Source organism: Lampetra fluviatilis, chromosome 7 (assembly GCF_964198595.1).
Source record: "Lampetra fluviatilis chromosome 7, kcLamFluv1.1, whole genome shotgun sequence".
In the NCBI taxonomy this organism is placed as follows: Eukaryota; Metazoa; Chordata; class Hyperoartia; order Petromyzontiformes; family Petromyzontidae; genus Lampetra; species Lampetra fluviatilis.
The window spans coordinates 3906241-3920033 of record NC_136281.1 but is presented as its reverse complement, the minus strand read 5'-3'; the positions used below and the strand labels follow the sequence as shown (position 1 = coordinate 3920033).

General features: G+C 48.6%; 1 protein-coding gene across 2 annotated transcripts in view; it reads left to right on the top strand.

Moving 5' to 3' along the window:
* Window positions 1–6080: 6080 nt before the first annotated feature.
* The window catches only part of PSME4 (proteasome activator subunit 4), a 31282-nt gene continuing 23569 nt past the window's right edge, over window positions 6081–13793 (top strand). The window contains exons 1-9 of one of the 2 annotated variants that reach the window (XM_078858203.1): window positions 6081–6440; window positions 8001–8141; window positions 8282–8398; window positions 9073–9129; window positions 9933–9977; window positions 10554–10703; window positions 10920–10983; window positions 11578–11652; window positions 11948–12070. In XM_078858203.1, the coding sequence (XP_078714329.1) occupies window positions 6238–6440; window positions 8001–8141; window positions 8282–8398; window positions 9073–9129; window positions 9933–9977; window positions 10554–10703; window positions 10920–10983; window positions 11578–11652; window positions 11948–12070 (975 nt within the window). In that variant the 5' untranslated portion in view covers window positions 6081–6237. The remainder of the gene's footprint in view (window positions 6441–8000; window positions 8142–8281; window positions 8399–9072; window positions 9130–9932; window positions 9978–10553; window positions 10704–10919; window positions 10984–11577; window positions 11653–11947; window positions 12071–13793) is intronic. The other variant, XM_078858204.1, reaches the window with a different exon arrangement.

Genomic DNA, 13793 nt, shown 5'->3' with positions numbered 1-13793 from the left:
ATAACAGAGGGGTTTTTTTAGGGTTAGATCGCGTAAATATAAATGTGTCATCATGATACCTCCTTTGCCAGTACCAAAATATGAGAATAGGTTTTCCCCTTTTTTCCGGCAAGAAAATTGTCTTGCTGTGTTTTTTACACCTGATGATGATAGCTTGTGTTGCAGTCGAAACGTCGTGAGAATGTTATTGTTTTATATTTGTATTATTTCATTGTTTCCCTTCTACGTGACTTTACCGAAAAAGCCAAGAATATCTCAACACCTGCTGTGTTTTTCACACCTGATGAGAATTGTATTGTTTTATATTTTTATTGTTTTATTGTTTCCCTTCTACGTGACTTTACCGAAAGAACCAAGAATATAAATCCCTGCAGTCACGAAAGCTTTAAATCAAAATGTAGGTGTTGAGATGTTAAAACACCAAACTGAAACCTTTTGCAAGGAATCATGTCTGCATGAACCACAATACTTGCGGTCAGAATGCAAACAAAAACATACTCTGATAATATATGCATTGTCTTTGATTGGTCCACACCAGAGACATCATGATGGAGCTGATCAACCCCGAGCTCTCATTACTCTGATAGTGCGTTGTCTTTGTGCCGTACGCCTTTTGGCGTCCTCTGGTCTAACACCGTTTGAGACGAGGCTCAAAAGAAAGCTGTCTCTGGTGTGGACCAATCAGTTTCAAAGACAATGCAATATATTTTCAGAGTATGTGTTTTGTTTGCATTCTGACCACAAGTATTGTGGTTAATGCAGACATGATTCCTTGTAAAATGTTTCGTTTGTTGTTTTAACATCTGTTTTGTTGCTGGAAAAAAGGGGAAACCTATTCTCATATAGGGGCCATCCATAAATGACGTCACGCGATTTTGGACGATTTTACCCCCCCCCCCCTCTTCGTCACGCGGCGTCACAAAAAGTCAGACCCCCCCTCAAATATGACGTCACAAAGCTCTGCCCCCCCCCCAAATAAAACATGCTTCAATTTGCTTTAAACTATTGTCATTGTAGTGAGTATTTAATGTGGCGCTGCACTCTGATGTTGTAGGAAAAAACATTTATTAAAAAGTCAATTTAATTAAGTAGAACGTGCTGTCTGTATTAATTTAAAGTTGCGCATTTTGATGTGACGTCACATTTCTCACCCCCCCCCCCCTCGTCACAAATCGTCACAAATGTCCGACCCCCCCCCCCTAGGTGCGTGACGTCATTCATGGACGGCCCCATAAATGTGTCGTTAAACCCGCCACCTCTGGCTGTCCGCCCGATAATGGCAGTTTTTATTTACTGTAATCGTACTCAGATTGTAAATGTTGTGGCTTTGCTCTCCAACACACCGATGTGTGTGCTGCACTCGTAACGAATTGCCACGTTCTGTTTTAAGTTTTGTTTTAAATTCTGTTTTAAGTTCTGTTTCACGCGACAAACCTTTACCAATTGTCTGTGTCCGGGTGGTGGCGGTTTTAACGACACAACATTTATATTTACGCTATCCAACCTCCAAAAACCTCCACCCTCTCCTCTATGTCGCACGAGGGAATGTGCCTGTCGGCCGCTAGAGACGCTGCGTGGCGTCCCCGGTGAACAATTCACCGGGAGCGTTGGAGAGAGGACGGCGGTAGGAGGCGGTGTTGGCGGCGGTAGGGGTGGTGGTGGTAGGGGTGGTGGTGGTGGCGGTAGGGGGCGGTAGGCGGTGGTGGTGATAGGGGTGGTGGTAGGGGTGGTGGTGGTAGGGGTGGTGGTGGTGGTGGCGGTAGTGGTGGTGGTGGTAAGGGGTGGTAGGGGGCGGTAGGGGTGGGGGTGGTAGGGGTGGTGGTGGTGGTAGGGGTTGTGGTGGTAGGGGTGGTGGTGGTGGTGGCGGTAGTGGTGGTGGTGGTAGGGGGTGGTAGGGGGCGGTAGTGGTGGTGGTGGTAGGGGTGGTGGTAGGGGTGGTGGTGGTGGTGGTAGGGGGCGGTAGGCGGTGGTGGTGATAGGGGTGGTGGTAGGGGTGGTGGTGGTAGGGGTGGTGGTGGTGGTGGTGGCGGTAGTGGTGGTGGTGGTAGGGGGTGGTAGGGGGCGGTAGGGGTGGGGGTGGTAGGGGTGGTGGTGGTAGGGGTGGTGGTGGTGGTGGCGGTAGTGGTGGTGGTGGTAGGGGGTGGTAGGGGGCGGTAGGGGTGGGGGTGGTAGGGGTGGTGGTGGTGGTGGCGGTAGTGGTGGTGGTGGTAGGGGGTGGTAGGGGGCGGTAGGGGTGGGGGTGGTAGGGGTGGTGGTGTTGGTGGCGGTAGTGGTGGTGGTGGTAGGGGGTGGTAGGGGGCGGTAGGGGTGGGGGTGGTAGGGGTGGTGGTGGTAGGGGTGGTGGTGGTGGTGGCGGTAGTGGTGGTGGCGGTAGGGGTGGTGGTGGTAGGGGTGGTGGTGGTGGCGGTAGTGGTGGTGGTGGTAGGTGGTGGCGGTAGGGGTGGTGGTAGGGGGCGGTAGGGGTGGTGGTGGTAGGGGTGGTGGTGGTGGTAGGGGGCGGTAGGCGGTGGTGGTGGTAGGTGTTGTTGGTGGTAGGGGGGGTGGCGGTAGTGGTGGTGGCGGTAGGGGTGGTGGTGGTAGGGGTGGTGGTAGGGGTGGTGGTGGTGGCGGTAGGGGTGGTGGTGGTAGTGGTGGTGGTGGTAGGGGTGGTGGTGGTAGGTGGTGGCGGTAGGGGTGGTGGTAGGGGGCGGTAGGGGTGGTGGTGGTAGGGGTGGTGGTGGTGGTAGGGGGCGGTAGGCGGTGGTGGTGGTAGGTGTTGGTGGTGGTAGGGGGCGTGGCGGTAGTGGTGGTGGCGGTAGGGGTGGTTGTGGTCGGGGTGGTGGTAGTGGTGGTGGCGGTAGGGGTAGTGGTGGTAGGGGGTGGTAGGCGGTGGTGGTAGGGGGCGGTAGGGGTGGTGTTGGTAGGGGTGGCGGTAAGGGTGGTGGTGGTAGGGGGTGGTAGGGGTGGTGGTAGGTGGTGGCGGTAGGGGGCGGTAGGGGTGGTGGTGGTAGGGGTGGTGGTGGTGGTAGGGGGTGGTAGGCGGTGGTGGCGGTAGGGGTTGTGGCGGTAGGGGTGGTGGTGGTAGGGGGCAGTAGGCGGTGGTGGTGGTAGGGGTGGCGGTAGGCGGTGGTGGTGGTGGTAGCGGTGGCGGTAGGGGGCGGTAGGGGGTGGTGGTGGTAGGGGGTGGTGGTAGGGGGCGGTAGGGGGTGGTGGTGGTAGGGGGCGGTAGGGGTGGTGGTGGTAGGGGGCGGTAGGGGCTGGTGGGTGTAAGGGGGTGGTGGTGGTAGGGGGCGGTAGGGGTGGTGGTGGTAGGGGGTGGTGGTGGTAGGGGGTGGTAGGGGTGGCGGTAGGGGGTGGTAGGGGTGGTGGTGGTAGGAGTGGTGGTAGGTATTACCATCATTAGGGAAAAAAACGGTGATCCAATCTCCGACCCCCAGGAACAGGTTTGCAGATTTGCTGAGCATGTCTGTGAGGTCCTGGGGGAGGGGAAATCCCTCAGCCAGGAAAACATCATGGCACAAAGTGGGGATAACCCTGCTGAGGCTGCGGTGCCTCAAATATTGGAAGAAGTCACCCTCTGTGAGTGGCTGGCTGAGGTGCCATCTGTTGAGGAAGTACTAAAGGCGATCCGGAGTCTGAGACCAGGAAAGGCACCGGGCAGATATGATTTCCCAAGCGAAATGCTGAGGGAGGGTGGCGTTTCTGCACAGACTGCCCTATATGACATCCTAACAACAGTCTGGACCACTGGACGGGTTCCGCAGGATTGGAAGGATGCCCTGGTGGTCCCCCTCTTTAAGAAGGGGGACCACATAGACTGGAACAACTACAGGGGCATCTTACTCCTCAGTGTGCCGGGAAAGGTCCTGGCAAGGATTATTCAACATCGCCTTGCTAGGCACGCTGAGGAGAGGCTTGCGGAGCCCCAATGCGGTTTCAGGAAAGGGCGGTCCTGCACAGATGCCATATTTTCTGTCCGTCTGCTACAGCAGAGGTGTAGGCAATTCCAACAAGACCTACATCTCTGATTTATTGACCTGGTCAAGGCCTATGATACCATCAGTAGGCCTGGGCTCTGGGTTGTTCTTCGTGCTTTCGGAGTTCATGACCCTCTGCTCACGATCATTAAGGACCTTCATGATGGTGAGCGGGCCCGGGTTAAACTACGTGGCCGGGAGTCAGAGCCTTTCCCTGTACACCTTGGGGTGCGACAGGGATGACCTCTGGCTCCCACATTATTTAACATCTATTTTGACCACGTAGTTCGTGAAGCCTTCAATAGCTGTACCGGGGAAATCTCCATTTGGTACAGATATAATGGGAGGCTGATCGATGCCCGGGTGCGATCAAGGGATGGCTCCCTATTGGTCAACCACGTTATGTATGCTGATGATTTGGTAATAGCTGCTCATTCAGAGGGGAGTTGGAGACGCTGCTGCTGAGACTGGAGCGTGCCACTAAGAGGTGGGGCCTTACCATCAGCCCCACCAAAACTAAGCACCTGCCTCGGTATTTTGTACCATCGGACACTCCACCCCCAAAACTCCCAATCGGTGATGGGGCAGTAGTGGAGAGAGTGGAGAGTTTCCCATACCTGGGAAGTGTGCTTATGACCGGCTCCAGTTTAACAGCAGAGGTCTCACTCCGAATCAGTCGAGCGGCAATATCTTTTCATCAGTTGCGTAACGCTCTGTGGAAGCTACCTGGTCTGTCGCTCCGCACGAAGCTTCAGGTCTTCTCGACCACAGTCATTCCCTCCCTTCTCTACGCTTGCGAAACGTGGACCCCCCTAATGGAGCATCTTCGCCGGTTGGAAACATTTTGGCTGGTCTGCCTACGATCCATCCTGGGTTTAACCAGGCTGGATTGTGTGAGGAGCTCACAAATCCTTGAAAGATCTGGGCAAAGTCCCATCGGTGAGCTCCTCCGGCAGGCAAGGCTGCGTTGGCTGGGTCATGTAGCCCGCATGCCCAGCCACCGCATGCCTAAACAGCTTTTGTTCGGCCGGATCGAGGGGGCTAAACGGGCGCGGCAAGGGCTAGAAAAGAGATGGAGTGATGTGGTACAGGAAGACGTGGAGCTGAGTGAACTTGCCGATGACTGGTACCAGCGGTGTCAAGATCGGCCTCTGTGGAGGAGGCTCGTGAAGGACGCTACTGGGCAGTTGGAGGCAGTCGCCCTCCAACAACAACGGAGGGCGGAGGAGCGACGCTCACAACAACGAGCGGAGCGCCGGGTGGCTAAAGCACAGCAAGTTGGCACAGTAGGGGGCACAGGTGGTGCATCAGCCAGTCATCTCGGTCATCTCAGTCAGTCGACCCGTGGCACCTGGGTCTGCCCCGTGACCTCCTGCCAGCGGGCGTTCGACACTTCACGTGGCCTCAAGGTGCACATGGCCTGGCAAAAGCGTCGTGGTGACGTCACCGCCACTTAGTGGCGAATGGCGGTTGTTGCTGTTGTTGGTAGGGGCGGTGGTGGTAGGGGTCGGTAGGGGTGGTGGTGGTAGGGGTGGTGGTAGGGGGGGTGGTGGGGGTGGTGGTGGTGGTAGGGGGTGTGGTGGTGGGGGTGGTGGGGGTGGTAGGGATGGTGGTAGGGGGTGGTGGTAGGGGTGGTGGTGGTGGTAGGGGTGGTGGGGGTGGTGGTGGTAGGCGTGGTGATGGGGGTGGTGGGGGTGGTGGTGGTGGTGGTAGGGGTGGTGATGGTAGGGGTGGTGGTGGTGGTGGTGGGTGGTGGTGGTAGGTGGTGGGTGGTGGTGGTAGGTGGTGGTAGAGGGGGTGGTGGTGGTGGTAGGTAGTGGGTGGTGGTGGTGGTGGGGGTGGTGGGGGTGGTGGTGGTGGTGGTAGGGGTGGTGATGGTAGGGGTGGTGGTGGTGGGTGGTGGTGGTGGTGGGTGGTGGTGGTGGTGGTGGTGGTAGGTGGTGGGTGGTGGTGGTAGGTGGTGGTAGAGGGGGTGGTGGTGGTGGGGGTGGTGGTGGTGGGTGGTGGTGGTGGGTGGTGGTGGTGGGTGGTGGTGGTGGGTGGTGGTGGTGGGTGGTGGTGGGGGGTGGGTGGTGGTGGCGGTAGGGGGTGGTTGGGGTGGGTGGTGGTGGCTGTAGGGGGCGGTAGAGGTGCTGGTGGACGTCACGTCACGTGACGTGCCCGGGAAACTGCAGGCCCAAGCTTCCCGTTCAGCGGCTCGCCGGCCGCGTCCTCTCCTTCCCGCACCGCCACCGACAGACCGACGACGACCACCGACCGACCTACCACGACGACAACGACAATGGGCGAAGAGGAGGACGAGGAGGAGGAGGATCAGCGAAGCCAGAAGCAGAATGTGTACAACGCGCTGCTGCCCTACGCGGGGCCGCGACTGCAGGTCGAGGCCGGGCGGCTCCTGGCCGAGCTGAGACGCAACTTGGCGAGGGCCGTGGAGCTCCGGGAGCTGTGGCCTGGCGGGATGCACTGCACCAGGAGGCTGTCCCTGTAAGGGCTCGATCCTTCCTCGCCTTGCTGTCGTGTTGGCTCGTTTATGCTTGTGTTGTTGCTGTTGTTGTCTGTCTGTTTGTGCGTGTCCGGGGCCCTGTGTGAGCGCGCTTGACTGCCATGTGCGCTTTGGTTGTCATCATTGTGCTGTCTAGGATTGAAGGACAGCTCGTCATGGGTGTCCTCTCTGCTTGTGTCCTTGCTGTTTGTCTCCGTTGTCTTGTCATGTGTGGGTCGGCTCGTTGCCTCTATTGCTTGTCCTCCTCTCTCTCGTCGTATGTTCAGTGTCATGGGTGTTGTATGTACTGCAGCTGCCCTGTCTCCTCTCGCTTTTCTCGTGGCAAGTCGAGCTGACGGTAGGATCGTGTCCCATCGGTGCCTCTGTGTTGTTGTTGCTGCCTCGTTCTCTCGGTCTATGTCTCTCTCGTGTACCTGGTCTATCCGATTGCGTGTCGTCTGCCCAAAGTCTTCTCGATTTACCGGCTCACACGGTCACACGGTGTCCAGTGTGTACAGTGATCAGCCTCTACTTGCCATGTGAACAGTCCGCATGACACACGTGTTTTGTGTACATGCGTATGTGTGTATGTTGAACTTCTTTCGCACGGTACGTGGCCAACCGTGTTTATATTGTGTGTAGATTGTGTTTATGTATCACGCGGGGCAATTGTGGGCAGGGTTTAGATTAACCTGGTCTCTGTGCCTGGCAAGAGGGGCTGCGTTAGGAATGTGTGTAAGGTGAGAATGAATTCACGGGCCTAGTGCTGTTGCCCCGGGGTTGTGACCATGAGATTTTGCAAGTCACCCTTGGCACACACTGCCTCCCCACGGTCCCGTAGGCCCGCCACAGTGAGGATTGTGTTAAGCTTCTGGGAAGATAGTACTGCACAATAGTGGGTCGTTGTTTTTGTATTTACAGATACTTTTTTCCCCTTAGAATTGTGACTTTTACAAAGCAGATTCAAACATGTCCATTTGACGGCCCGCCAAAAAAGGTCAACACACTGGCAGGCCTCCTCCAAAAAAGCGTGTTCCCCCTCCTTGTGTAGAATTAAACCTGCCGTCCTAATGCTATGATCGTCATCATCATCAGCAGCAAAGTACAGAATATTTTTAGAGATCTTAATTGGCTTGGGGAAGGGGGGGGAGGATAGTGAGCTCTAATGCGATTCCATGACACTTATGACAATGCCAAGGCCCAAGCCAAGTTACCTTGGCGTTGGATAGCCTGAGAGTGATTTCACCTGTGTGTGTGTGTGTTATGTGACTACTTTATGTTGTGTTCCTTTCTGTTCTGGGCAGTGTGCCATTAAGATGCGGCAGTGTGCCTGCTGGTGACATTTTTGTGGGTGGGACTTAGCAAGTTGCAATTGCATTTACTCTTTTGCAATATGCAGCATAATAAGCCACAGTAAAAATATACTTTTTAATTGTGTGGCTGCTTTATTGTAAACTGTGGTGTCGTTAATTATGAATACAAGATTCACACTTAAGTGCTCTATGTAATACGTTTGTGTAAATATTGCATTCTGTTAAATTCGTGGCATTTGTCTTTTTCAGGTACATTCGCCTGTATGGGAGAAAGTTTAGCAAGGAGGACCATGTCTTGTTTGTCAACCTGGTTTATGAGCTGGTCACCATCCCCAATTTGGAGGTCAGCATGGTGCAGAGCTTCGCACGACTTCTCATCACGTTGCTCAAGTGAGTTTCAGCTGGCTCCTCCATCAGGGCTACACAGCATGGCCCACAATTGACAAATATTTAAATGTAAAATTGTGACCATTAATGATTAAACCGAACCATTCCATCAGCACTTGTCGTATTTGTTTTTCACCACGCAGAAAAAAGGACCTTCTTTCAAGAGATGACATTGTTCTTCCCTGGAGGCCTCTCTACCAGCTGGTGGAGAGGGTGTTCTACTCAAAGAATGAACATCTGGGGTTGAACTGGTACCCAAAGTAAGCAATGCCAAATTCCACAACTCAAAGTATTGTCATTATAACCAGGCGCTGTCGAGAAAGCTTTGCGAATTTAACAACAGCAATTCTCTCAGAGAACCCATCTTCATTATTTGAAAACTTGCCAGAAAATCTGGGATATTGTTTCTAAAAAAGGCTGTGGTATTGGTGTAGTCACAATTGTTCTCTACTTGGTGCCCATGTCATTGGAGGGTGCGCTGTACACATTTTAAAGCGTGAATAGCACACCACGTGTATTGGCCAGTAATCTGAATAACCCAGTCACATGCACCTTGCCGAAAATAGAACTTGGCTGCAAGGCGTTTATGGCCGTTAATAGAGAATGTTATTGAACTTATGATTTGATCATGTCATTGATAAAGAGTATACTGTGTGTAACATGTATTTACATGTATAATCTTTTTAGATGTTACAGTTTGTAATAAAATGCTGTGCAGACAATGGTGCATGTAGGCGACCTTGTCTGCTGTGGCTCCTAGTTGTCCCCTCATGAGTGTGGCCTATTTAAATCTTGTTTTTATCCATGGTGGAATTCATAGGATGGATGAATGGCCTTTGCCGCATCCATTTTTGTTATGTTTCTCCGTTTGCATTGTAGTTGCTGCGGGTAATGGTTTCACTGCTTTATTGTATTCCTTTGTCTTGAAATCCAGTTCTCAACAAGGCTCACCATCTCCTAGATCACTTTTGCTTAATGCAATACATAGGTGGTAAGGAAGCCTCCCTACATATGTTGCTATATGAGCATTGAAGCCTTGTGTTACTGCTGTGTGTCACATGAGGATATGTGTAAAGAGGTGCAGAGGGCAGGAGACTGATTTGCTTTAAAACTGACATCAGCCTTGTAGTTTATTGACTAACTGTCATAAATGGTTTGTATATATTCACTTACTAACATTTCTAAAATGAAAATTATATTTTGCGACGTCTTAATGGGAGATGTTCAAACTGTTTGGTAAGATAAATTTCATGTTAGTGCCCAATGGGAAAAGTGTGTTTGAGCAATTGTGTTACGTTATTCAGTGTTTTATTTTCGATACTGTGCAAGAGTTTCCCTTCAATCGTGGGTTCTCTGCAGGGAACTTAGAATTTTCTGGCAATGTGTGTCTTGTGTGTCAAATGTGTAAGTGTTACTCCATCGTATAAAACTAGATTAATTCAAAGTGCATGGATAACATATACACTATATTCGCAGTGCTGCAATGTTGTCTTGCTTATGCTCGCCACTCACTAATCCATATGTTTTTACTTTTGTTTGACTCCTGTGATTCAGTAAATGTGTATTGCAACTTGTACAATATGATTTTTTTTGCATGCTACTGCATTTTATGTGTCCTGCTCAGTTTATACCGTTTAAAGTGTAAAAAGTTGTACTCTTAATGAAGAGTACATCAATATAACAAATAATCGTTTCTGAATAGCATATGAATGTTGCATTTTATGTTGCATTACACTGTATCAATAAAAATGTGAAGCTTTGCATTCACTTGTTTATTTTACACCTGTCACACAGTTCCCTGGAAAATGTTCTCAAGTCTCTGGTGCGCTGCTGCCGAACGTAAGTCCACTCTGCAAGGTCCGACCGTGTCCGTCCAGCGCGCTCGCTGAGCTGAATTGGCTTCCAGTTGCCGAACAAATAAATTGTGAATTCGCACTCATTACACACGAAGTGCTTGCTACAAATTAACCACAATACCTTGTTGATCTCACCAAAGAGCATAAACCATTACACAAACTGTGGTCATCCGCGCAGCGGCTTTTGGCTAACCATCGACCAAAGATAGTCACTGCATTGTGCACTTCCAGATTGCGCTTCTGCGGCCGTCTGGAATGCTCTTCCAATATTAGGGCGCCACAAGAGCTATTGATGTTTACATCTGGATTGAAAATTCATTTCTTTCAGCTGCTTTTTGCGTTTAGTTTGTTCTCCTTCCCCCACACCTCCAATTATCACGTTTGGCTGTGTGTGGTGCGAACGAAGTCCACACTGATTCATCAGATACTGTGAAGACTTAAAATCTCCCCGCTTGTTTGCTTTGCTGCTAAATATTGACATGACCTGTGTGACAAAAAAAACATAAAATTCGGCATGTTTAATTTTGTTGGTTTGACCTATTTGATCTTTTATTTTCAGGTATTTCTCAGACGAATCGACTGCCGAAATGCTGGATGAGTGGCGCCCTCTGCTCTGCCCCTTTGATGTCACCATGCAAAAGGGCATCAGTTACTTCGAGCTGTTCTTGCCAACATCTCTGCCACCAGAACGTCATCACAAAGGCTTCAGGTAGGATGCTGGCAGGTCTGAGAGAGAGAGAGACATTGCTCACTGGTGTGTGCTGTTTGGGATTATAATGCAAGCAGGCGAGCAGACGGTGAGAGCCACTTTGCATTCCGTCATCTCACGGGCAGTGAATGGGTACTACAGCATGCGTGCGCTTAAATGGTGTGATGCTTTACTGCGGAGTTGAGTAACTCTTGTTTCTTGCTGATGTTTCCACAGACTTTGGTTTGACGAATTCGTTGGAATTTGGGATTCTGTACACAACCTGCCACAGTGGGAAGGAGTAAGTTAAGTTAAATGTAAAGTAAACATAAGTATCTAACAACGTGTTTACTTTGACATACATTACATCCACAATGAAAATGTTATTTAATCCCTGTATATTACTTGATACAGACGTTTGTGTATAGATCAGGCATGGAAATGTCACGGATAGAATGAACATTATAGATAACTTATGTTAAACAAAGACATCATATGCCATCACAGATGGACATTACAAATAACTACGTTAAACAAAGACATGATATACCATCACAGGTATTGATTGCTATATTGCTCAAACTGAATTGGAAACATGTTTGGAGAATGTAACCAATTGTTATTTGCCTATTGATAATCAAACTGCTTGACTGAACTTTTAAATTTCGATTTAAAGCTTTCGTGACTGCAGGGATTCATCTTCTCGGTTCTTTCGGTAAAGTCACGTAGAATGGAAATAATAAAATAAGAATAATTAAACGTCGTGAGAATTATTTTATTATGTTTTATTTTTATTATTTTATTATTTCCATTCTACGTGACTTTACCGAAAGAACCAAGAAGATGAACTTTTAAAGTTAAAGGAAACTAATAATGTATTTGTTCTGGCCAACAGAGTTTGGTGAATCTCTTTGCCCGGCTGAGTTCAGAGAATATAGGCTACATCGACTGGGACCCCTACATACCCAAGGCAAGTGGCAAAGTTTTAATTTCATTGAAGGGTGGCCTTTAAAGAGCCAACTGTTGTACCATTGCACTTGTTGCAACGCATAGAAACGTTCAATATAATTTTAAAAATGTTTTGTTGCCGTGTTGAGACGTAACGTTAAAGTTTATTTTTCCCATTTTTTTATTTCGAGCAAATATTTTTTTGTTCAAAGATTTACTAATTGTAATTTTGTTTCACACGTTTTGAAACAAGATCAAACACGTGCTCATATTATCTTTCATTGAGTGGTTTTCTGATGATTTGTTTTCGCCTTCAGATCTTTACAAGGATCCTTCGAAGCCTCAATCTTCCGGTTGGGAGTAATCACACACAGGTGGCGAGGTTCGGCCCACAATGTTACGACATTGCTCACGTGGTCGTTTGGGTCACGTCCATGCTGGTAAGGGTTTGAAGACACGGAACTGCAGGCTTTGTACATGTCTGCAAAAATCTCGACTCCTAATTCGAGATTTGAAATAGTGCTTCTGTTTCCTACTTTATGGCAAAATTAATATATAATTTTTTAATTTTATTATTATCATTGTTACTACGCTTATTTAGCCTGGAAAGCCTTGCTGAGTCTCAAGACTCTTTTCAAAGGAGCTTCCTGGTAATATTTGTAGTAGGTGCCGATTTTTGCGATATTTCCCAATTCGGCAATTTGCGAGCAATTTTTCAAGTTTGGACCATGACGTCGACACACGGTGTCATGGTTTACTTGGGATATTTTAATATCTACTGTGAAGTAGACGGCGCACTTGTTATGGTTAATACACCCACAGTATTAACCAGAACGGCCTGCTGGAGGCAATCCGCAAACCTCTGCAGAAACTTGTGGAACGTGCTACCCAAAGTGTGCCGTCCTCTTACACGGGATAAATGGTCCCACGATAACCGTAAAACAAATTTGTACAATGAATTGTCATGGTAACATACAATTACTACATGATAGCTTAACATTTTAAATAGACAACATAATATAACTGACCAATGCTAGTCACAAAATGCATACCTATGTAGATATGAGTGTGAAGACTTGAGAATGTTTCTTCTGCTTTGATTGCTTCTTAAAGTATTCAGTTTACTTTTAGACATATTTGCAGTCACATGGGCACTGAGTCACGAATGAAAACAATCTAATAAATAAACCAGTGCACTTTAAACATGTGTCTTTTTTTGGAAACAGCATTTATCCACAAACTGGATATATCAACCAACGGATACTCGTGAAATTTTGATTTAAAGCTTTCGTTCTTTCGGTAAAGTCACGTAGAAGGGAAATAATAAAATAATAAAAAATAAATCAGAATAAAATAATTCTCACAACGTTTCGGCCACAGGACGGCTGCTTGCGTTGTGGCCGAAACGTCGTGATAATTATTTTATTATGTTTTATTGTTATTATTTTATTATTTCCCTTCTACGTGACTTTACCGAAAGAACCAAGAAGATGGATACTCGTGAGTTCAATGTACTAGCATGAGACTTTTTCAAAAACTTTGATTTTGATAGGTGCAATGAAATGTCAGATTTTAAATTTTACGTGCAAATATTTGTACGTTTAAGAAGTCTTCTTCAGCCATGATCAAGCCACTGCCAGATGAAGGCCTTCCGAAACTATCACCATCTCTCATGGTCCTGCAATACAAGACTCCATCTAGCACCTGCAAACTAACTGATGTAACCTCTCTGCAGCAGGCTGTCCTTCCAGGCATGATCTCTCTTTTGACTGCCACTCTTGTTACTCTCAACCATTATCTCTGACAGCAATGTGCATAGAATGATTAACTTAAGATAATATTTTAGTTGGATGTATACAATGTGGCTTAGGTATTTAATGCCCTTGTTTTCCATTTTCACTAAATCCCTCGAGCTGATAGTGTAATGTGGGACTCTTTAACCATTAGCATCTATGATTTGTATTTTCACTTTCTAGAGATGAGATATTCATATTCTTCATGGACAGATGTTGTGCCTCTTCGTTTCTTGCAAGCACGCAAGACGTTAAAATAATACCAAAATACAATTTACCAACTGTACAAATTACTGTGCTGTATGTATCAAAGGTAATGTGGCTGAAATGCATACTTTGTGTAAGTGAAGGGTGCTATACAATTGCTGGG